This window comes from Phymastichus coffea, unplaced genomic scaffold (assembly GCF_024137745.1).
Source record: "Phymastichus coffea isolate CEN01 unplaced genomic scaffold, Cenicafe_Pcof_1.1 PCOF00016, whole genome shotgun sequence".
In the NCBI taxonomy this organism is placed as follows: domain Eukaryota; kingdom Metazoa; phylum Arthropoda; class Insecta; order Hymenoptera; family Eulophidae; genus Phymastichus; species Phymastichus coffea.
Genome location: NW_026706827.1, coordinates 1,890,215 through 1,914,119, shown reverse-complemented (window position 1 = coordinate 1,914,119; position 23,905 = coordinate 1,890,215). Strand labels below are relative to the sequence as shown.

General features: G+C 39.3%; 3 protein-coding genes and 1 long non-coding RNA gene across 16 annotated transcripts in view; 2 read left to right on the top strand and 2 right to left on the bottom strand.

Moving 5' to 3' along the window:
- Positions 1–4,283, top strand: part of LOC131675072 (protein pangolin, isoforms A/H/I/S) — a 60,819-nt gene extending 56,536 nt beyond the window's left edge. For 4 of the 6 annotated variants that reach the window (XM_058953913.1, XM_058953909.1, XM_058953908.1 and 1 more), the window contains one exon: positions 318–4,283. In XM_058953913.1, coding sequence (XP_058809896.1) covers positions 318–816 — 499 coding nt within the window. In that variant the 3' untranslated portion in view covers positions 817–4,283. The remainder of the gene's footprint in view (positions 1–317) is intronic. The other 2 variants (XM_058953911.1, XM_058953910.1) reach the window with 1 other exon arrangement.
- A 50-nt stretch (positions 4,284–4,333) lies between these two features.
- Positions 4,334–11,037, bottom strand: LOC131675113 (uncharacterized). Its single transcript, XM_058953957.1, has 10 exons — positions 11,024–11,037; positions 9,745–10,954; positions 9,425–9,668; positions 8,939–9,366; positions 7,224–8,183; positions 6,765–7,127; positions 6,162–6,699; positions 5,790–6,095; positions 5,436–5,735; positions 4,334–5,127 (listed from the first exon to the last, which is right to left on the bottom strand). The coding sequence occupies exons 1-10, from the start codon at positions 11,035–11,037 to the stop codon at positions 4,334–4,336; spliced, it is 5,157 nt and encodes a 1,718-aa protein (XP_058809940.1).
- A 2,653-nt stretch (positions 11,038–13,690) lies between these two features.
- Positions 13,691–19,672, top strand: LOC131675160 (uncharacterized). Of its 2 annotated transcripts, none has more exons than XR_009303007.1 (4): positions 13,691–13,843; positions 19,101–19,211; positions 19,356–19,385; positions 19,545–19,672. It is a non-coding gene; the product is annotated as an uncharacterized LOC131675160 (long non-coding RNA). The 2 variants fall into 2 exon arrangements; XR_009303008.1 differs by lacking the exon at positions 13,691–13,843 and adding an exon at positions 16,791–16,911.
- On the bottom strand, positions 16,904–23,038 carry LOC131675159 (phosphatidylcholine:ceramide cholinephosphotransferase 2-like). 7 transcript variants are annotated; one of them, XM_058954026.1, is made up of 7 exons: positions 22,402–23,038; positions 21,628–21,738; positions 19,329–19,708; positions 19,044–19,245; positions 18,694–18,968; positions 18,447–18,622; positions 16,904–18,384 (listed from the first exon to the last, which is right to left on the bottom strand). In XM_058954026.1, exons 2-7 carry the CDS (start codon positions 21,735–21,737, stop codon positions 18,229–18,231), a joined length of 1,299 nt encoding a protein of 432 aa, XP_058810009.1. In that variant the 5' UTR covers position 21,738; positions 22,402–23,038; the 3' UTR covers positions 16,904–18,228. The 7 variants fall into 7 exon arrangements, with proteins under 7 accessions (XP_058810009.1, XP_058810012.1, XP_058810013.1 ...); XM_058954029.1 differs by lacking the exon at positions 21,628–21,738 and having other exon boundaries at positions 22,776–23,038; XM_058954030.1 differs by lacking the exon at positions 21,628–21,738 and having other exon boundaries at positions 22,801–23,038.
- Positions 23,039–23,905: the final 867 nt, after the last annotated feature.

The following is a 23,905-nucleotide window of genomic DNA, read 5'->3' as shown; positions in this document are numbered from 1 at the left end:
CGTTCTCTCTCTCTCTCTCTCTCTCTTTCTCTCTCTCTACCCTCTCTCCTCCTCTCTTCCTTTCCACCGCCCCATCTCGATTTTTTAAGCATGAGTTTTGATGTTGTTGCTGTTTTTGTTTAAAGTAGGACCAGGTAGCGAAAAGAAGCTAGCATGCGAGTGAGTAGGTAGAGTAGACGCACTAGGTGCATGCGAGTCGAGTGCGCGACGGGAGAGAAAGAGCGAGAGTGTGCGAATGGACGGGCACACAGTAGACTGTGATGGATGTAAGGCCGCATTGGCGGACCTCTACTAACGTTGCTGTCGCATTGTTACAGGCGCAAGAAGAAATGTATCAGGTACATGGGGGAGGGAGGAGAGGGCGGCGACGAGGGTGACGGCGATGTCGACGGGGAAGCGGAGGACGACCACTCGGAAGACAACCTGGGCAGCGTGGGCGAGGCCGGAACGCCCGAGGACGACGAGTCGCTGAGCAGCCCCGGCGGTTTGTCGGGCCTGTCCAGTCTGGCGAGCCCCTCGCTGGTGATGCCCTCGCCATCGAGTCTGGCGAGTCCGTGCCCGCTGACACCGCCGGTGGTGAGCGCGTTGCCCGTGTCGACGCCGGCGGGCGCGCACCCACAGCACCAGCAACACCAGCAGCACCAGCAGCAGCTCCAGCAGCAGCAGCAGCAGCAGCAGCCGCACCGCAACCCTGTGGGTACCAACCCACACGACATCAACAATCCGCTGAGCGTAAACCAGCTGACGGGCCAGTGTATCAAGACCGAGCCCGGGCCCGGGCCCCAGCCATCCAACCCGGCCATCAGCGTCACGTAGCCCCGGCTTTGCCAGCCGTCGGCTCGCCTCGCGCGCACCAATACTCGGCACCCACCTCGCACTCGCGTCACGCGCTCACCTTCCCTTCCGACCCTGCCGCCGTTTTGTGATCGGCCCGCTGACTCGACCAGTCATGTTCCTGTGCCAACCGAGCCCCTTCTTTCCCTGCTCCCTTCACCCCTTGCCTTCGCAACTACTACGATTATTTTTTCTACTTTTACTACTACTACTATACTTAATATTATCATTGCCTCTGCTATCCTCATTACTTTTATTAACTTTTTTATTACTACTACTTTTAATAATATCATTAATGCTACTATTATTATCATTAGTATTATTACTACTGCGTTTTTATCTATTTCTACGATCATCGCTCGCGACCATTCTCACTGTCGTCGTTTGTTAAATTTCTTTAAAGTTTATCTCTTACGCGCTCTCCTCGTATCCTTTATGATATTGCATCTGAGCGTTGAGCGCATTTACTTTCGTAGTCTTAGAAAGTCTTCCAACTATAAATTAAATTCAATTTGTCTGATGACATGGCCAAATTTTAGATTTTGATACGAGCCCTTTCAGGAAAGGCAATTTTGTTTCATTTTTATTATTCATTTGAGATTTATTCTAAAGTATTCTTTATGTTAAGTACTTCGACTAATTTTAACCAGTGACTTTCGCATTTTCGTTTAACTTTGTCGATATTAAAGTTTATCGTTCATCTGTGCACTTATTATCCAGAGGACTTGATCCTTCCTCTCCTACTTCCATTACTTCTATTTATTTCGACATTCCTAGTATACGAGGAATCTATGATCAGATATTTGTCATAGGAAATTTGCGTAACGTTGCAGGCTACCCGTGGGTTATTGCATTTCTTTGAATCTACTATGGCGCTGAACGATCAAAGATCAAAAGAAACTGTTTAACTTATTTTAATGTATTTTACCACTTTTTTTATTTCTCGGTGTAAAGTGTGCTCGTTCTGATTGTGCAGCACTCGTTACACCATTTTTTTAATGTTTCGTCGCGAGGTTTGTTCTTGCTGAATTGCACTCACTAATACGTACGAGGAGCCTGCAAAATTGTGACTTTGCGCGCAACAGGATTGTTAAAAAAACTGTAAGCTTATACATCGTTGTACGATAGCCGTTGACCGATAATTATCTGATTGCCGTTACGGGTTCTCGGTGCAATTTGTATGAATGTTTTCACTTGAAATTGTCCATTATATTTTACCATTTCACCTACCAAAAACACGCAATAGAAAGAAAGCATGTGCGGAGGCTCAAAATGCAGCTATTGTATATAATAAAATATGTTTAAGGTGCATTTATAGTGTGAAAATGGGAAAGTGCAATGGAGGACTGGTGACGCTAATAAATTCTGTACACGCTAGGCGGGTTCAAAATCGAAATTGACAATGAGTCCTTGATGTGTATAGTATTGAGAAAGTAATTTTCTCCTCTCAATATGATGTTAACATAGCGAAAAAAAATCCTAAACTATTGTAACCCGTCTCTGAATAGCAAACTAACGTGCCATAATGACATCATGCCAATCATACCGATAATTTAATTATTAGATTGCCGTCTCTCTGTCTGCGTTACAAATGTGTGAAAAACAAATGAATAAATTGCGAAGCTTTTGATAGAGTTTAAGACACTCAAGTCTTAATTGTGTTTCTACGTTTCGACAAACGATCTATTATGTTAGTAATATTTTTTTATTGACTTTTAATTCAATACGCAGTCACGCATCGACTTATTATTTGTACTAATGTGTACAGCCAACAAATAAGACTAATTAATGCACGTATAAGGACAGAACTTATTTTTAAGTGGCAACAGTTTTATAGAAGTTTTTAAAATACCTTAAAAAAGTATGTATGTTATTTTTGTCAGCATTTTCGATTTATGGTCTCTACTTACACATTTACATTTCCTCCATTTAATTTGTTTTTGTAGCTCCTTTTGCCAATTCAAAGGCAGTTGTTGACTTACCAGTGACTTGTTTTATTCTAATGCAAAGTAATTTCATTGTAGTATTGAGATCTCAGTCGCATCTGATAAACTTACGTTTTGTCAACGATTGAAAATTAGTTTCATTTCGTTATGCGTTTCTTACAGTTGCTTTGTGACTCGTTAATACAATTTTGGCATTCACAAAACTTTCAAAGTGTGATACCCAGAAAATCATTACCAGAGAAAAAAAAAGAAGACGGGCCCGACGGTTTCCTTAAGTAAACGATATTGACAATCGTGATTTAAAAAAGAAAGAGCGAATAGAAAGCGATTACATAGTCTTCCATTTTACTTTATTTTATTTGTTTTCTGAGGTTCGTGTAGAAGCATAACTATGCCGGGCCCTTGCTCTTTTTTATATATATATATAAATTCACCATTACAACATCGAACTTTAGACTCGAGACTGAAGAAGCAAACGCGTAAAGAATAATAAGTCTTCATAAGGAAATACACGAGCTTTGACAATGAGAAATCTTTGTACGTAACTTCTATATACGTAATTAAAAGTAAAACTGTAAACAAAAAGAAGTAATTTTGTTGAAAAAACAGTAAAGTATTTAAAAGAAAGTTCTCACGATGGTGGTGTATCTCATTGGTGTGCAGTGAAGACAAAAATAAATGATAAGAGATAAAAAAAACATGCAATATAAAGAGGTGGAGGGCGGCAAGCAAAAGAGAGGCAGGAAGAACGTAATCGTAAAAAAAATGTACCAATATAAAATGTATGTTTGTGTGTATATGATGTTGCCGTTGCAGCGAGAAGTAACGAGCGCGTGCCAACAGCATCTGTGCGGTGGCCTACTTAACGAAATAAATGTACCGAGAGAGCGAGATTATTTTGTTTAATTTTAATTTTATGTTTTTGGCCATTGCGAGAGGTGCGAGTTTTATAGTGACAAATCAAGAACAATTGGCAAGGCACTCATTGTTTCCTCCATTATAAAGTGTAACTCTGTAATAATTCGACCGAATCGAGAAACATGCTTTTATAACAATCGGGAATGATGTTACATGCAGAAAAAGTGAAAAAATGATTTAAAAAGTACGTGCGTCGATGGAGGGAAGTAAATTTTAAAGAATGAGAAGAAATAATTTGGAAAGGAGAAGAATAGAGAGCGAGCCTTGCGTAGTTAGAGAGAAAAAAGAGGCAGCGTGATAGAAAATGCAAAAAGAATCGCGCGCCCGAAAACGAGCCGATGCGACTGATCGAATAGGTCGCGTCTCGCTTTTGGGCGCGCTTGTATTATATGTAAAGTATGCCCGACAGTTCGGCTGCGCTGTACAGTGTTTTCTAAGTATCTAGTTCATAGCATGTAATTGAGACATTGTATTTACGCTAATAAGTGATCTGTATCAAATTCATTCTCGTATAGCTTGTACTCCTACTCATGTAGATGCTCAAAGTGATTTGTGTCATAAAACTATAAATAAAATTAGCAATTTGAGAAGGTTTTCGCTGCTCGTCGGTCATTCGATGCCCAACCCTTTATTAGCTACAGTTCGAAGAAGCGCAGCTCGTCGACGTGCAGCGCGCTGAGGACGAAGGGCGCGGGCCCGCGGAAGACGCCCACGGCCGCCGCGGCCTGGGCCAGTGCCGCTAGGCTATCACAGCGCAGCAGACAGGCGCAGCCACGCGCGTTGTCGTCGCTGGGGTCCAGTAGGAAGAAGCGGCCCGAGTGGTGCGCCACGGCCAGCGACAGACCGGCGGTGTGCAGCAGACCCGCGTCGCGCCCGGCCTCGAAGAACAGGCCGAGCGCGCGGCACAGGTCGGCCTCGAGGCTCAGCCCGGCGGCCAAACCCTCTTCGAGGCGCAGCCGCGCGCGCAGCTCGCCCAGCGCCAGCAGCCGCGGCAGCTCGGCGGGCGCGAGGTGGCGCCGCGGCCGCGCGCATTCCGCGTGCAGCCGGTCGCCGAGTGTCAGCGCAGCGCGCAGCAGCGCGGCCGGCCAGCCGGGCAGCGCGCGCAGTCGCGCCAGCACCAGGGCCGCGCAGGCGACGGCGCTGCTCTGCAGGCCGCGAGTCTCGGGCGGGAAGCGCGCCGCGGCCATGTGCCAGCCGGACCCGGCCACCAGCGTGCTCAGCCGCGCGTCGAGGCGCTCGAAGCCGGGGCCCGCGGACGGCAGCGCGGGCAGCGGCTCCACGGCCAGCCGCCGCGCCAGCGCTGAGCAGATCCGGAACGCGCCCCGGTAGCCGTCCTGGGTGGCGTTGTCGGCCAGCAACTGGCCGAACGGCTGCCTGCAGGCGAACCAGCAGACGCAGCTCGCGGCGTCGCCGGGCTCCCCTCCTCGGCCTGCGCGTGGCGCGCGTTATGCGAGGCGAGCAGAAGCGGAGCCGGGCATGTTTCGACCGGCGACGCGCTCGAAGCTCTGCCCAATCCCTTTGCAGCGAAAACGCGCGAGCAGCCGCAGTCCTCCCCTGACACTGGATTTTCCCGAATCGCAGGACTGTCGGTCCTCCGGCGCGAAAATAAGGCGTCGAACCGGGGGTCTGCGGCTTCTGACACGTTTTTACGTACGACAGGATTGTCCCAAGTTTCAAGCAGATCGGCGATCCAAACACACGCTGCTGTCTTTGCGGCGGAGCGCCGGCTTAGCTAACCTTGGTTGTTCCTCGGCCTTGGGTCGAACACGAAGTAGACTCCGCTGGCTCTCCAGATGGCGACCGTGAATCGGCCGACAGCGAGCACGCCGGCGCTATGCTTCTCAAAAAACTCGTTCAGTCCGTCGGCGAGCGTCGGAGCGGACGGCGGCTCGGGCCTCGCGCGTTTCTTTGACTCGACTCCTTTTTTCTTGGCCTTCTTATCCGTCTTGTTGTTCTTGGCCTGTCCGGGCCCCTTTCGTTGCGCAGCCGTTTTGCCGCTGTCTCCGTCCAGTTCTGCCGGAGGCTGCTCCACCGTTCCTGAACGCGCGAACGCAACCAGCCAGTGCTTTGTCCGCTCGCGCCCTAACTTACCGGTCACCGTGTCGCTCTCCACGTCAACTGCCAAGACGTTCGGGCCCATCTGAAAGATCCTCGCGATGTCCTGTGGCTTTAGCCGGGAAGACCTCGCGCCCAAGCTCTTCGCGCTCTCCAAATGCAGATTCAGACCGAAGGCCAGAATCTCATCGAGGGTCTTTCTCGTCCAAGTCACAGGGTTCTTAATCTGCGACATTGCTAGAGCCGTTATGCAGTTGGCTGCACTCTGGCAACCTCTGACCTCTTTGGGAAATACGTCCGACTCTTGGTGGATGGAAGCCCGCAGTATAGCGCGAGCTTTGCCTGGAGCACGAGCATGACGGTTTGCCGTTCACTCGCTCGATTGCCTCTATTGACGTTGTACCTTACCTGGCAATCTGCTGTAGGCGTTGAGAGGCGGCAGGTCGGATGGACGAACTGCAGGGCTTGGATCGAAGTGCCATGGTGGCAGTTTATTCCAATCGACCACCTCGATACTCGTTATCTCAAAATCACTGTTCCCATCGGCATTCGCTTCAAGCTGCTCGACCAGTAAAGCTAGACTTTCGAAGCGCATTAGCGAACGTCCAGGCTCGAAGCTGTAAAAGTGATCCTCGATCGCCCAAATGGCCTGTGTCCTTGCGGCCAACAGCGACAAACAACCGGAGCTGAACTTTTCAAAAAACGCGACGCAGCCGCTTTGCAGGCTCTGTATTTTCGAGCCTTGCCCGTTAATTTTTCCAGCTTGCACGCAATCCTGAACGTCCAACTCAATTCGGCGGTCGGAAACAAAAAATTCGTCGATCACTTCGTTGGGTCGCAAGAACCTATCTTCTCCCAGTCTAATCACGCTCTGTGCATGTAAGCTTCTTCCTGCTGCTGTTATCTCATCGAGTAGTTGCTGCGACCAAAAACGCGCTTCGTACGCCTGCAAGAGTGCAACAGTGATCCGACTCCGAAGCATGCCTTTGTTGGTAATAATTGAAAGCGAACCTTTGAAAAAACAATCGCCATCACAGAGTTTGCAGTGCTACAATTGAGCTCTGCAACGTCATCTTCTACGTTTGTTTCATCATTCATCTTGCAATTTATTTGCCAAATCCCATCTGCTATTTTCGAAAAGTTATACCAACGATCCTCCGTAACAAGGTTTTCTTCTGGCAGCTCTGACTCTATAAATTTATTCTCGACAGTGACGGTATCAATAAAGAAATTTGCGTCGGTTTTCTCCGTGGACTCCTCCAAAATATCGACTAAGGATTGAATATTGATAAACCAGTACACGCTTGCCGCTTGCTTTCCTACAGGATCCATGGTAAAGAAAGCAGCCTCCTCTCTCCAAATCGGTAAGATGATCTGTGGTTCCCATAAAACAATTCAGATGTAAGAGTATCGGCATAAGCGCCGAATGCCACGATATATGCAAGAACGATTTGTCATTGGGCAAAATACCTTATCTTGTCGAAATATTCCCATTTTGTTAGCGGCAAAAAACTCTTGTAAGGTTGCGTTAAGTTCGTCGAGTTTACCCGAAAAAGTTTCTTCCTCCACGCTCAGGGACATTTGATTAACACCAAGTGCGAAGTCATTGCCGATTTCACTTGGTAACAGATAATATCTGGCATTTTCCTCATCTTCGTTGTCGGCTTCAGGCAGATTTTTCAGATTTTCATGGGTCAATTTGTCACCCATCTTCAGTATATCATCCACAACTTCCCGATACCACAGATATGGGTAAAAAATTTTGGTCATGGCCAGTGTGACCAGAGCACTGGCTGCTTGTTGTTTACCTCTGGTTTCCCTTTTGAAAATCGCCTCATCATTCTGATTAAAATTGCCGGCTAGAGTTGCCCCGTAATCGCCAAAAGCTGCGTAATTTCGTAGGTCAGGTCTTACGGGGATGGCCTTGTCCTTTTGAATTTCTTCGTCTGTCATGGGCTCACTAATCGACACCACTTCTACTTCGTGAATGAAGTAATCCAACTGGTCTTCTTCGCTTTGAACTTGCAATAATTCGGTTAAGACGGCAACTAATTCGGTAACTTCGACGAATCGGAATACACAGGCAGATAATTCAATTTTGCCGGGCTTAGATAAAATCTTGCTAAGAAATGCTTGTGACGGATTGTCATGCATTAAATAATAAGCCATTTCTATGCTGTTGTCCTTCAGTTCTTCTTCGAATTTCCAAATGGCAAAGAACTGTCCGTTAGCTTCCACAATGCCATATTGTTGCTGTTTAAAAAAGTCCAAAACTCCGTTCTCTAAGCTTTTGGCGTCACTGTCGTTTTCTGTTTGTAAATTGCCCATAACACAGGATTCTTTCACGTTGATAATAGCCTTGCACTTCTTATAGTACAGATATTTTTTCAAGCGTTTGATGTTTAAAGATTTTTCTTCGTCACCGTCGCTCTACAAGTATTATCAATATACGAAAACCTCATTGTCACATTGATTATTATGTTTGAAGTAGTTTTAACATTAGACCAATTTTTAAACTGATAACAATGAAACCAGTAGAGTCATATACTTTCTCGTTAAGTGTCAATCTTCGTATAGGAAATATCATGGGACATTTATTTCACAGAAATAATTTGCCCTTTGTTGTGAAAAACGACCAATAGTGATAAGCTTTCCCGACTGTCTGAGCTTAACTGTTCATTCATTAATTAAGAAAAAAAATTTTTTTTAACTTGAAATTTCATAGTGGCCAATGATTGGAACGCATAATTTGCATATTTCAAAATAATTAAGATGATTTAGAGACTCTTTACGAGTAAGAAAAGTCTATATTCTGATTGTTGCAAGTTAGTCAAACTGTCAGAAGTACTCCGTCTCATGGCTTTTTTAATCGGAATAAACCAACCAAGGGTTTCTAAATTCACTCGTTATTGTTAATAATAATAAGAATTTAAATAATAAGAAAAATTGTTAATAGTAATAAGATTACAATTTCATGAAAAAAAATTAAATTCGACTGAAAATACACAAAAAATCCTTGGTTAATCCATTCAAATTGAAAAGGCCAGAAAACCTTATCTGGCTCCGTGACAGAATAGTTGTCAAGCTCGGAGACAAGTCGGTAATCCGAAAGCTTTTTTCGGCTTGGAAACTCAAAAAACTGAAAAGACTGCAAGTTTAGAGTCCACTTGCTAAAACATATTCACCTCTCCGCCGTACGGTATACACCAGTTGTAGTAGGAGTCACCCACTCGAACCGCGTCATCCACGTCCTCTTTGAACCAGTTGGATGGCTGGATAGTTTTGGCCGAGATCAAGCACACGACGGCTATCGCAAGACCCTGAATCCCGCGACTGTGATCACTGAAAATGTCGCTGTCGCCACCGATGGTCCCTTTAAGCATCCAGCTTTTACCCGCGGCGGCTGCTTCGAAGGAGTTCCACGGTCGAGTACCCGGGATATCGTCGGTAACCGTAACGCGACGTATAACGAACCGGTCGTTCGTTTCGGTGGGATCCAAGTTCTTCCGCAGATGGGTATCGAGCAGAGTGAGCTTGGCGAAACGTATTACGCAACACTTGCCGACAGGTTTTTTCTCTGTCGGGGAGGAGGCACTGCCCTTGCCGCTCCCTCCTGACGCGCACAAATCAGTGCTGCACGAGCGGTGGCGAACCGTTACTGCGAGTCCTACCTGACTGGCTAGCGACCACGCGCACACCGTTGACATCGCAAGCGCGGGAGTCGAACAGGTAATAGTAGTCGTCCTCCTTCCACAGAGCCACGGTCAGGGAAAAGCACTCGAGCACGCCCTCGCTGCTATCGAGGAAGAACTCCTGCAGGCCCTGCTTCAAGTTGGCCACCGCGCCAGTCCTTGACACGATGGTACCAACGACTGTCAGTAGGTCCACGGAGACGAACATCTTTCGCGCGTCGATCTGCGGAGGAGCAGCGAGCGACAAGGCGATAAGGATGAGCAGGGTGCGCCCGCGGCGCGGCCGCAGAGGGGCCCACCTGCAGCTGGGCGTGGTGCATGTCGGCGGCGCTCACGGACTCGACGCCGGGCTGCGCCGCGCGAACGCGCGCGTACAGCTCGTCGCCGGCGGCGAGCACGCGATCGAGGCTCTCCCGCAGCCAGGTGCGCACGGGCTGCGCCTTGCGCATGGCCAGGGCCACCACGCAGTTGGCCGCGCTCTGCCGACCGCCGGCACGGTAAGTCGCGTCCGCCTCGTGGCTGCGCCCGTGCAGGACGGCCATGGCGGGCTCGCGCCCCAGCGGCCCCAGGCTCGGCGGCACGTTGGCGCTCAGCTGCGGGAAGCCGGCGCCCTCGGGGTCCAAGCGGCGCTCGGCCAGCGGTCGTCCGCAGCAGGCGCCCGCCGGCCCCGCGCCCGCGGCCGCGGCCTCCGGGCCCGCGGCCGGCCGGCGCTCGGCCGCCCCCCCCGAGCCCGAGGTCGCGCGCGCGCCGCGCGCCGGGCCCCCGAAGGCCCGCAGCTGCCGCGCGTCCAGCCGCAGCAGGCCGGCCTCGCGGCCGCGCCAGGGCCCGCGGCCCACCGGCTGCAGCCGCACCAGGCGCAGCCGCTCCAGGCGGAAGCCGGCCGCGCCGGGCCCTAGCGCCGCCAGCCGCGCGCACAGGACGCGCAGGTCCGCGCAGCGCGCCAGGCAGGCGGCACCGGCGGCGGCGCGCCGGCCGCGCTCGTCGCAGGGCCCGGGCTCGAAGTGGAACAGCGCGGGGCCCGCGGCGGGCCGGCTCCAGACGGCCGCGCAGCGCCCGCGCGCGTCCGACAGCGCGCCGTAGCCGGGCTCGGGCCCCAGCAGCAGCTCGGCCAGCGCGCGCTGCAGCTCGCAGGGGCCGCGGCCGCGCAGCGCGGGCTCCACGCACAGCCGGCAGCGGTAGCCGCCCAGGTAGAACTCGGGCTGCAGCTGGGCGCAGGCGAGGGCGCGCGGGGCGCTCGCCGGCTGCTGGCTCGCCTTGCTCGCGCGGAACAGCCGGTCGCCGCAGTCGAGCGCGAGCTCCAGCAGCGCGGGCCGCCAGTCGGCCGGCTCGAGCAGGTGGGCCAGCGCCGCGGCGGCGCAGCAGGCCGCGCTGGCCTGCAGGCCGCGCGAGGCCGGCTTGAAGCGCGGCGAGTGTGTCGAGCTGAGGCCGCGCAGCATGGCCAGTTCGGCCGAGATCGGCTCGAACTCGTGCCACTTTTTCACGGGCTTCCTCCGCGCCGTCTGCGTCTCGCTGCGATCCGCGTGTCGCTCGTTATTGCCGCTGCGCTAACCTCGACCTGTCGTCCTGCCCTCCGCTCACCTCGCCGGCTCCATTTCACGATTGCTCTCGCGATTTTTTCTCTTTCCGTCACACCTGCATCTTGACCTTGCTGATTCTATTTATTTCTATTTTAAATCTGCATTTCCAGTTCGCACGCACGAATTTCGATATTTTATCCAACTTTTTATCTGACGATTTGTTGTGATTTTTTATCGTGACATTCCAAACGATGCAGCGCCGCTGTCTTTGACAACGTGCTTGAAATTGCTGCATATGCTGAACCATCGATATACTTCGTTACGCGTATCATCCACATTCATCGCTATTTTTCTGCGGCGTAATAACTTATTAATTCTTGAATAATCCATTTCAAATTTTTCAATCAGTTTTTTTGTTTTATTCATATATGGCATTATTCACTGAGATGTAAAGAGTTCGGTATTTTTTTTACACATTTACTATAAAGTAATTTATATGCGATAGTTGGTTTTCCCCTCTACATGATCATATCCACAAAAGTTTGAGAAAAAAATCACATCAATTTTTTGCATAGGGCTGGCACAATAACGATTGATACACTTTTTAACTGAAAACAAAATGTTCGTAAGTCAGCTTTAAAAATAAACACCTTGAAACAAGTTCTATTCGAACGATCTCATATATTTTAGCTCTCTCCTCTGTTCCCGTCTTTCTATACGAGTTTAAACAAAAATTTGGAGCTGATAATCGAATAACAGCAAAGATTTTTAATTAAAGAATACGGAATTTTCAAAAAAGTAAGCTTTTGAAATAGGCTTTAAATGAAATAAATTATACATGACCAATCGGTACAAATTTTGGTTTTACGTCTATAGATGCGAGATTTTATTAATTAAAAATGTTATTTTATTTATGTAAATGAAGCGATTCTAAACTTTTTAGTACAAGAACATAACATTTTCACTAAAAACGTGTTGAAAAAAATTTTCCATTCGACATGTCTTAATTAAATTTATTTTCCCCATATTCACCCCATGTTGCAAGAGTTTAGAAAAGAAAATTCTTCGAAGGGCAGCGCCAGGTACGCACACGCAGTCACGAAAAAATTTTTAATTACTATTTGCATGATGATTAATTCAAAGATATGTCAACAGAACCAATATGGAAACTTTCACAAAAAACAAAGTTTTATCTCTAAGGACGTAGAATTAAAACATTTCAAATTATAAAATGTCGCAGGGTACGAAATCAACAAAATTTAAATTTTTTAAAATCCAACGTTTATCCTAAAAAATCTCGATTGCCAATAATTAAATTTATGAACCCTTATAATATGAGTGAGATCCTTAGGAATACGTTACTTTGTTGTTTACTTTCATTTATCTTAACAGAACTACGTGGATGTGAAAGTTTGCTCTAACTTATAACGATGCTATTTTTACAACTAGTTTACTCAATAAACTGTTCTTGTATATCAAAATATAAGTTTAACAGTACTTACCAATGAAGCTTTATGTCAAGATATAGAATTTTAGAAAGTTCTAATATTTATCATTTTTAAATAACTTCAAATATTGATAACTTCTTACCTCAACTCTAGAATACGTACATAAATGTGGTTGAAAAATTGCTCTTTTTAATTAATGAAATCGATTAGTCATTTGACTGTTACTCATCTTGTGTGTGAGAACTACAAGGTAAGATGATGAAGCAAATAATGAGGCTTAAATCTTACAATAGTTTTCTTATTTCCATTTATGGTCAAATCGGAGCAATTTGAAATACATAAAAAATTTTTTCTTACCAATTTCTTCCTTTTTTAATTTCATCATTGATAACGTAAAGTTTTGCACGGAATCCTATGAGGAATCCCACATAAAATCCCGCATAAGATCCCATATGAGAATTTAATAAAATAAACCCCACATGGTTTCCTACATTTGGATTTCAAAAAATTAAAAATCATTACAGAATCTCACATGGGATCATACATGGAATTTCAAAGAATTATTTAACAAAATTTCTGATCCATGTGTGAACGACCATGAATAATCCACACACGTATCGGATATACATATATTTTTTTCAAAATAATTGGTTGTATACATAGTGTAGATTATTTATTTTTTATTGGTAGAACCTTGCATTTATTTATTTATCATTTTGAAATTCTTGAGAGAAGTCCAACTGAATAGTGTGTATACGAGAGAGAAAGAGAACGATATGCAAAATGGCACGGTGAATCGTTGTCGTTTTTTGCATCAGGAGCAGGTTGGATACTTTAGTGCGTATATAATTTTTTTGGAGTATTTCACATACTTGTTCATTGAATTAAGAGTTGAGTCTGTAAAAAAAAACAATTCACAGAGTATCTTTGTCGGACGTGTGGGACAGCGATTATGATTTTCGTAAAAATTAGTATAGTAAAAAAAACTCGTACACTAACCTAAGAAGCTTTTCACGGAATATTACATCGTTACGGTCGATCGAAAAATTAGAAAAAGATTTTTACTTATTTGGAAATGGTTTTTCCGGCCTCCAGTGCTTCCAAATAAACGGCTGTTCTGTAAAAAATCTTCAACGAGTGGATACGAACGTCTACGTCTATAGTCATTGAGTCGTGGAATCATATTGGTAACCTCTAGCAATAAATGATCAAAGGCACTACAATCGAACTTGAAAAGTTTTCCAATGTTGACACATCATATTTCGCTCCCTCTCTTTTTGAAGTTTTTTTACAGAACAGCCGTTTATTTGGAAGCACTGGAGGCCAGAAAAACCATTTCCAAATAAGTAAAAATCTTTTTTAATATTTTTCGATCGACCGTAACGATGTAATATTTCGTGAAAATATTGTGGGTACTCCAATCTGCTTCGTAGGTTAGTGTAAGAGTATTTTTACTATACTAATTTTTATGAAAATCATAATCGCTATCCCACACGTCCGACAAATATACGTACAAAAAAGATACTTTGTGTAATTGTTTTTTCTCACAGACTCAACTCTCAATTCAATGAATGAGTATGTGAAATAATCCAAAAAAAATTACCGACGCACTAAAGTATCCAACCTGCTGCTGATGCAAATAACGACAACGATTCACCGTGCCATTCTGCATGTCTTTCTCTTTCTCTCTCGTATACACACTATTCAGTTGAACTTCTCTCAATAATTACAAAATGATAAGTAAATAAATGCAAGGTTCTACCAATAGAAAATAAAAAAATCAACATTATGCGTACAATCAATTATTTTGAAAAACATATATTTTATATATATGAATTATTAGATATATTTATATATATATATATATGAATTATTAGATATATTTAGATATATTCATGGTCGTCAACACACTGATCAGATATTTTTTTTTTACAATTTTTTGAAATCCCATTGGAGATTCTACATGGAAATTTTTATCAATTTTCCGGGTGCGTTTTACATGGGATCTCACATGGGACCCATGTAATATCCTATATAGGATATATAGATCCCCATGCGGGATCCCATTCCGAATTTTCTGACCGGCAGACTAATATACCACCAGATCCAACTGATGCTAATGTTTTGTGAGATATGAAACATTATGAATATACTTAATCTTTTGTAAGTAGAAAAAATGCATACAAACAAATAAATTGATGTGAAATGTATTAATAGTTGTATATACAAATATGTTTATTTCGTAATTTTTTAATGAATTTTCATACGCATTGAACTATTGTAAAGGTTCCAGTTTTTCTGCTTGAACGCATATGACCATTTAAGCTTCGTGGAAACTTCGGAAACAAAATATTACATATATAGTGTGCAAACTGTTGCGTATCCAAAATGTTCCTGACACCGATTCCCTAAAAACTGGTTACGCAAGAATACTCTTTACTCTATCAGTTATTAGGGTTGTAATAAATATCCAATAGTTTTCCGGTATCTCACGGCACTTTATTTAGTAATGCAATTAATTAAATGATCATACTCAAAGATTCATGTATACATTAACATAACATGAACTTGTACATTACGATAAAAGCGGGAATATTTATAGTAAATGGAGATTTTGGCTTGTTCTTAATTTCTCGATAGAAAATCATCGCTATTTTAACGAGCAGAGTAGATCATAAAACCATTTTGTAAATCAAAATGGTTCTTTTAGTAAATGTTTTTGTAAAAAGCCAGCCAATGAAATAAGGTACTAAGTATATTAACGATTTTTGTGTTTCGAGACAGTAACATTCATCACTTAGGAAGTTGGAATCGGCATCAAACTTAAAATCTCCATTTTCTATACGCCTACAGCAAGAACTATCGGTTTAGAAATGATTCTCTGAAAGTATATATATTTTACACAAAAAATAAACGAAACAATTGTACATAAATAAATACACAGCATAAAAACTTCAAGATCGGTGTCCAGATTAATTTTTTATCATTTGATAGTCATAATCACGATCGAAAAAAATGGGATCTCAAATATTCTTAAAATCATTATAGCAGCGTTCACTCAAAAAAATTAATAAGCCCACTTATGATTTAGTTTTCAAAAAACAAAGATGGTTCTATCTATTTAACTATTTGCATAATTAACTTCAAATATAATGTTTATAAATGCAAATAAAATATATATAATATTGTATGGTGCGATCAGTAAATTATATGAATTTTCAAACGCTATAGAGGAAGACACTCAATAAATTTCATGTAAAGATGAATTTATTTTATGAGTAGAAAAATGTAAACGTTTGTAGGATAAAATTAAAATTATAAGAAAGTCTGAGGCAGTAAATCATGGCATATCTAAAATTGAAACGAGAAAAAGTGTTGGGACTTATTTGAAACTTTATATTTTTTTTATCTGCTGTTCTACAATTGAGCTTGAATTTATAAGTGAACTCATTAACTTTTTTTTAGTTAATATCATGACAGTCCTGTACAAAAATTTAGTACAAGCTAAGTTGTGTTCTTAGTATTTTTAGGTTGATTGACGAAAAATTAGAAGTAACCGTTATTTCAAATAAACAAAGATTTCGCATTTTTCCAATTATGATTCTAAAATTATTCAATTACTTGAATTAGTTGAATGACAAAAAGACGAATAAAAAACTTCTTGAAGCTTGAATAGCAAGTATTTATCATTTTGACGTGATATTTTACAATCACATCTGCTTGTAACATAAAAGAACTATCATTTCAAACTCGCGAGCTTCATCGCGGAATTATGTTCTCGGAAATCAATTTGATCAAACGTCTTCACATTTTAAAAAGTATCTACATTTAGCTCTTATATAATGCACGGAGTATACTTTCTATACGATATTAATGCGCACGCAGATCCTTAGTAATGCCATATAAAAAGCTTTCTTTGTTCTGCTTAGAGTATTTATACGTGCAACATGAATAAATTTATTGGTTGGATATACATAAGGCACACAAACTTCTGTCACAAGTGCAATGTTCAAGTTTTTTAAAGCTTTTTTTAGTTTTATGTAATCAACGATGTAAAATTTTACAGTCTTTTTATTCAACATTTACTTATCTTTTAATAGTATTACGTTTTTTATGTTTACTCTGTATTGTAAATATCCTATGCAAGCATATTTTTCCAACACTTATCTCTATGTACGAAAATAGTACATTGTCTTTATAGCTTACACACGTATGCAAAATATTTTCGAGCCACTACGTGACAAGAAGATAAAAAAAATATAAATATATGAGTGTTTACAAAATCATTAGTTTGAATTTATACTTCACAGTAGACCTACCAGTCGATCACGCGCGCGCGCGCGCGCGTGTGTGTGTGTGTATGTGTGTGTGCGCGCGCGTGTGTATAAATATGTACAATTAAAATATTTTATGAATTTTAATGTTTGATATTATTAAGAAAATTCTATAATTCTTAATTCTTGCTGTTTGAGGCAAGCCCTAAAGTATGAAAAGTATGAAGGTATATGTACATATATAATACGCTATATATACACATGCATACCTGATAATGGTATTTGAACTATCGAATGAAATTTGCAAGTATAGTTGAAATATATATTCAAGACCAACAACTTGAAAATTAATGAATTATAACTAATTAATTTTAAATAATACATGAATGTTTTAGTAAAAGATTGTAATGAAAAGATGTTCGTATATTTCGTTTCCATACTAATATTAGTATTTCACGTCATTGCACAACAAATAATACATTTAAAATACCAAACCCTTCATTCTTAACGTCATCTAATTGGTTACAACTTGTATGTAAGTATATACATAATTGTAAGCCACATTTACAAAATTTATTTATTCGCGCATTTTTTAAATCCTCTAACTTTAACTAAATCTATGTAAACAACTGCTATGTTCAAAATACACCTTTAAAAAAAAAAAGGTTTTTAAGTCATTTTTTTTGTAATTTTTTCTGGTAAATTTTACTATAACAAACGTAAAAATATTCATAAGTTTCAGTTCTGAAGTTTTATTTTTGAGCAATGTATCATATTCATTGTAAACTATGTGTTTCTGCCAACTATAAATTGTAGAATAATTAAAATACGTAAAACAATTAACAAAGTCCCCAACCAATGTCATTGGTCCCATGAAATCACTGAATTGAACTTTCAAATGAGACTTTTTATATTGATGTGTGTTTCTTATAGCTAAATTTAATGTAATTATGTAAATAGATTTTAGTGCAAATTTTATTGCATGATTAATTGAAAAATTATTAAAATAAATCTTTCAGTTAAATATTTTGGCATAATCAATTTTGAATCAAATAGTTGTGTCTAAATAACTTATTTATGAATCAATTGTCAAATCTAAAGACAATTTTTTCATGTCAATAAAAGTAAATTATTAACACATAAAATATATCACCCATGCAAAACTGTTTTCAAAATTCTAGACTAACATAATTTGATAAATTTCTACTTTTTATAAACGGCTTACTACATTGTTTACACTTTTTATGAGAATTTATTCATACTTCCATCTCTGTAAATATTGTATAAAAATCAAAAAATTGCAAAATAATAGAATAACCGTTCTATGCAACGGTTTTGAGCATAGCAGATCACAAAGTGTTTGATCTTGTGATTGGACGTTGACCAGTATTTAAAAATTTCAAACTCTTGCTCCACACATTTACATAAAATTTTACTTTGTGGAGATTTACTATTTGAAGTGACTTTGTATCATAAGCGTAAATAAGTATATACATTAAATATCACTGTGGAACATGTGCTCCTTTATGAAGCTTTGATAAATATTAACTGTCTCTGTTAGGGTGCTTGGCAAGTAATCTTCGAGGCCAGGGTAAAGGCCACTCATATTGTCGTGGAACAGTACCACTTACATTCTTTTCAAAATATCTAAATATAGGGAACCACCAAAGACGAGCTAAAAAGTTGTTTGATCCATATTGCTATAATAACATAAGATAGAAGTTAATTTTTTCCATAAAAATATTCAATAATGAAAACTTACTTTTAACTGTGAATTGTTTGCCATTGTATGATATATGTACCATAACCGCGTTGTTATATAATATGCTATTATTACATCAATAGTATAATGACCATGAGAAATTAATACCATAATCACTCCAACAAATGAAGATATTCCTGCCAGCCAATGAATAGGGTGGCATTTTTTTGGTGAATCTATAAAAATGACAGATTTACATTAAAATTATTCCTGTGCAAATCATTGAAAATGCCATTTTCTTGCTTACATTCTTTAATAATTAAATAACAAAGAACTAGCACAACTGTGTGTCCACTATATATGTTATCGCCGCAATATGTATGTTTGCCATTGATTGACAATCCAAATCCAGATATTAGTTGAAGAACTCGTTGAGTTACAATTAGTGGACTTGTACTATTTATTTTGGGACTACAATAATAGGATTTACTAGCCACTGGAAGTACAGTGACATACATTGTAATGCTTCTCATCAGATATAATAGTCCCATTAATAAAAATACACGTCTAATAACTATAAATCTGTGTAAATAAACTTTTTTAATTACTATGTCTATAAATCAAAACTATCTAGTCAATAAAGCTGATTTTCATTACCTGTGTTTATGGAAAATAATAAAAATCATTGCAAAACTGGTCATTATCATTATTAAGATTTCAGATACATCAAGAGCCCAATCTTGAGGAGCAATATTATCTAAAACTGTATCTGGGAGAGGTATTCGATCTGGTACCCGATCATGAACCATGGCGAGAGAAGTAGTGGTCAGTATAAAATTTACAACCATAAACAGGAATGCTGCAAATTTATATTCATAATGTTAGATTGAATTGTTAGATAAACCAATATGATTTTAGTTCACATTCATAAAATGTTCTAACCAATAAAGGTTTTCCACTTCTCTTTAGGGAAACGAGGTTCTTCTCTGAGTGGAGCTGGTATGTCAATTTTAATAATGCCACTGCCAGATCGATTTTGTATGTTTTGATGACAAATATGATTTAATCCATCTATTTTATCATCCTCTTCATCTTCATAATAATCACAACTAGACCCAACTCCACCCCATTTATCCTTACTTTTTGTTTGTACAACAGGAAGCAGTGGCTGCCTTTGGTAAACATCACTGGATTGCGCCATCCCACTGCTGCTGGCATCAACAGTAGCTTCAGTATCTTTATTTTGACTACCTTCACCAAGTGGTTTGTCAAAACTTCCGTAATCGTTATGAAGAGTAGTTACTTTAGGATCCAATACCATTCTAAAAATAAATAAAAATTAGCCTATAAATTTCTTTTATTTCTATGATACCATTCATTTGATGAGTTTAATAATTCTGTTATTGATTGTGTTATTAGGAGATTGAAGAGAAAATATAATCTGAATTAGAAATAAGAGTTATTATTAAAAGAAAAATTATCCAAATATTTATTTATTTAATTTTAATGAGAATAATATATATATCATGAAGAAGATCATTATAATTTATAAAATAGAATATAAATTATTTTTTGATAAGAAATGAAATTGTGGCTATATATTGTTCATTTCTACTCATAGTTAGTTATATACGATAATTGAATATCTCACAAAAATTATGAACTCATAGTCATAAAAATATAAAATAAAATGTAATATCAAACTTTATGTGTTTCTAGCCTATAAAGTTGTTTGATTAATGTACAAATAAAGCACATATGAAACTATTTTGTTAATATTTTTTTAAGTAAATAAAAATATACTTAAATACTTTTAACTAAAAGGTAAAAAAGAAAAAGTTTAAATAGTTCTCAATTCAAAATCAAAATATAAGTATGTACTCTTTAAACTTGAAACCTGAACTAAGCATGGAATGAATAAATATAACTCATTTCACAAGCTACAGATGAATCAATTGATTCAGTGTGGGTGGGATATACTTACATTATTCTATAACTATTTCTATCATTGATGGAGTAAATATTATACACAAACAGTAATTGATGACTAAAAGTACTTTATTGTAACTAACGAACTAATAAAGTAATGATAAACAAAAAAGTTAATCTTATATTGAATTCTCATCTTTAAGTAATAAGGAAAAAATTAGATATGTTTGAAATTATCACAACAAATAAAATTCTTAATATTGACATGCTGACAAGGTCTCAGAGTATACATTACGACAAACAAACAAAATATAAATCAGATATACAAAAAACACCTACGAAATTAATAATATAAATCTGCAAAATAATACAATTGCACGATATTTTAAAAGATTCTAAAAAGACATGTATTCCGTCACTTACTCTGCTGTTATAGTCAGTTGAAAAGAAATCGCATGCGGTGTAAAAAGTTTATGTATCAACCACTTTAGTACTAAAGTAGTGTATAAGATAATTGTTGACATGAAACGTAGCAAAACGTTTGACATACTTCAAAAATCATATTAAATATTTATTCATAGATTAAGATTACTTGAAAAATTGTTCCTATTGATAAACTGAACTTGAATATAGTATCACTGGAATCACAGTACATTCACAGGATTGAATAGTAAAAATTGATCATAGAAACTTATTTGTAAAAAAGAAAAGGGATGATAGTTTGTTGCAAAAAGTTATTTGAAAACATAGAATGTCTGATAACAGTGTAAAACGCGTCGAATAGAATATAAAAAACAACACGACCTACATGTAGCCAAACTACTAACTAGATGGACACAAGAACTGAATGCGTCATTGTAGTGTACACATCACATCGATACTTCATTATGCTAAGGTGTGGAAGTAAGTATAGAAATAGTTGATAGCCAGGCTTTCCGTACCTGGTTAATGCGGCGGGCAATTCGACCTTCACGGGAATTCTCAATTTATGCATTTTTACATGTACACATTGAACACCAGATGTTACTTTTGCACTTGTTCTATTCACAACTACACTCTACGACTTTACGAGTATGAGGCGTTTGAGCCTACGTAATTATTATCGGAAAATACGGCATAACGCACTCAATTATTCTCGAACACTCCTCTTTCGTTATGTTCTTTTTGCTCTCTTCTCTGTTGCGTCAATCGCCTCTCTCTTTCCCTCCCTGTTACACTCTCACTCTCTCTCTCTCTTTCTCTATCTCTCTCTCTGTCTCTCTCTTGTTTATTTTCTTGTATCAATTCACAACTGCCGGACAATGTTTTATACCTCATCAGCGCAATAAAGAATCTATCTCCTTCTCTCTCTACTTCGTTATAGTTGCCCCTATAGCACTCTTCTTGTAGATATAATTCAACGAGACGTAAATGCAAAAACATTCTACAAATAGTGATGATTAAGCTGAAAACGAGTTTCCACAGCAGACATCTTTACATTCATGCATATGCACCCAAAATTATTACGCCTAAATAAATGCAAGTGATTTACGAGTAAATTTGTGCTGTTACTACCAATACTTATCAGTTTTATCGTAATATAAACTTAGGTTAATAACCTATAAACGTGCCCACCTACTTCTATCTAATTTTCGTTGAAAATTTTTTAATAACAAATATAGTCATGAAGTAATTTATTCTTTTAATATAAATTATAACAAATTGTTAATTTGAATAAAAGATGTTAATCACTTAGAGATATTTGCATCCCTACAAAATTTTATTTGCTGCTTGATTGCGAGAACAATACCGCAAAACAATAACTTATTTTTATTTTTTTAAGAGAAGGAAATAAATAGAATATGAAAAAGAAAAATATACTAAACAGACTGGATGTACAATCAATTGGTTATATACATACATCATGTACAAGGAATACACACACATTCATATGTAAGTGATAAGAATACAGATAGCCGAGATTCAAAGCCAACAGACCAGATTAAATACACAATTAAGCAACATTCATGTAGCTATATATGTGTTGTGTATATGTGTGTGTGTTTTCATATGAATATTGGAAAATAATTGATGTAGAAAAACTAACCAAATTTCTTAGCGTTGTATTTCAAAGTGTATCGTACGTATGTCAGTGTGCATGAAAAGTAATACAATTCAAAGATTATTATTAGCTGTTTTTGTGACTTGAGATTTTACGTGAACACTGGATTTTTGTGGCTCGCTAATTTCTTGCTTCCTTTCAGTTACAGCAATATTTGCTCGACGTAAAGGCATTTCACAAGTACTAATTATTTGAATGTTAATTTTGTCCAGTCGATCGAGGACGTTTCCGTGTCAAACGAATTTAACAGTAACTTATTATCTTTTCATACCCCTCACTACTTTTCTTGTGTTTACATTAAAAAAACTATTTGATATTTAAAATTAAGAATGTTTTTAAGGTCTGAGATGTTGACTCACGCCTCAGGCTCACACACAAACGTACACACGTCTAAAGCGTCTGATGAAAACGATGGCCAGTACGAGTAGTACGACGATGAAACTATACTTGATAGCCTTAATACTTGACTATATTCACTAAATCATTTTGGCTTAATAAATGTGCATTTGCGTTTCTTTCATCCTTGAGGGCGCTTCAGTACTTTTCACGACTAATCTCTCATAATACTCTCACTCTCTTCTGTTTTTCTCTGCAGCGCAATGGCATTCTCATTCGTACACGTGCACCGAAAGTGCATATTTGGTGCACGTGCACTAAAACTAAATAAAACTACATCTGTTTCGTGCGCATGTACCTAGCACAGTATGTAGTTGTACCAGACTTGTATTACTATTAGGCTAGTTCTCCATTCTTTCCAATAAACACGGAATCTGTACGTGTAAAGCGTATACTAGAGGATTCTTAGCTGTTTCCAAGTATAATGTCAGATGCCTATTGCCTAAAGACTTAAAAAAAAACTTGGTTATGTATACTATTATTTTATTGTATATAAATATTAGTATATAGATAATATTCTGTGATTATTTTATTATAAAGGTAGATTGACATATAATTATTGCTGTTTTTATAAATAAATTAATTATTGTTATGTTTAATATTCATTACCATTAATACAGGTTAACATAGAAGAACTGTAGCTATGTGTTTAATTATCTGTATTGATGCGTATTGTATTGTATTGTATTTAATATATTTAATAAATATATTAAATATTTATTAAGGATTTTTCTAAATAAAACAGAATTACTAAGAATTGAAATAATATAGCTATAGATTATCTATCTTAATCTATATTTATAGCAATGAATATTAAATATAATAATTTATTTATTTATAAAAACAATAATAGTTATATATCAATCTACCTTTACTACAAAGTAATCACAGACAATAATAGGATAGATAATTAAAATTTGTTTTAAGTCTTTAGGCATTTGAAATTCGCAGTTGGTAGCAGCTAAGAATTCTCTGATACTAGTATCAGAGATGAATAGACCCCCCTTACCCTAGCCTGCAAAGTGTAATGGACAGTGAAAAAAAAAAATACCATTCGAAACATCTCTAATTGAACCCTCCAAAAATGCTCAAT

Bases quoted from the DNA above. Each gene is read 5' to 3' on its own strand.
- LOC131675113 (XM_058953957.1), bottom strand. The intron at 5,736-5,789 runs GTAAGTTAGGGC...TCGCGCGTTCAG, and splicing joins GGAGAGCGACACGGTGACCG to GAACGGTGGAGCAGCCTCCG. The intron at 5,128-5,435 runs GTTAGCTAAGCC...CGCCACGCGCAG, and splicing joins AAGGCCGAGGAACAACCAAG to GCCGAGGAGGGGAGCCCGGC.
- LOC131675159 (XM_058954025.1), bottom strand. From the start codon at position 20,863: ATGTCAAACGTTTTGCTACGTTTCATGTCAACAATTATCTTATACACT. The intron at 18,969-19,043 runs GTAATGAAAATC...TTATTTACACAG, and splicing joins ATTATTTTCCATAAACACAG to ATTTATAGTTATTAGACGTG. The intron at 18,623-18,693 runs GTAAGCAAGAAA...TCATTTTTATAG, and splicing joins TTATTTAATTATTAAAGAAT to ATTCACCAAAAAAATGCCAC.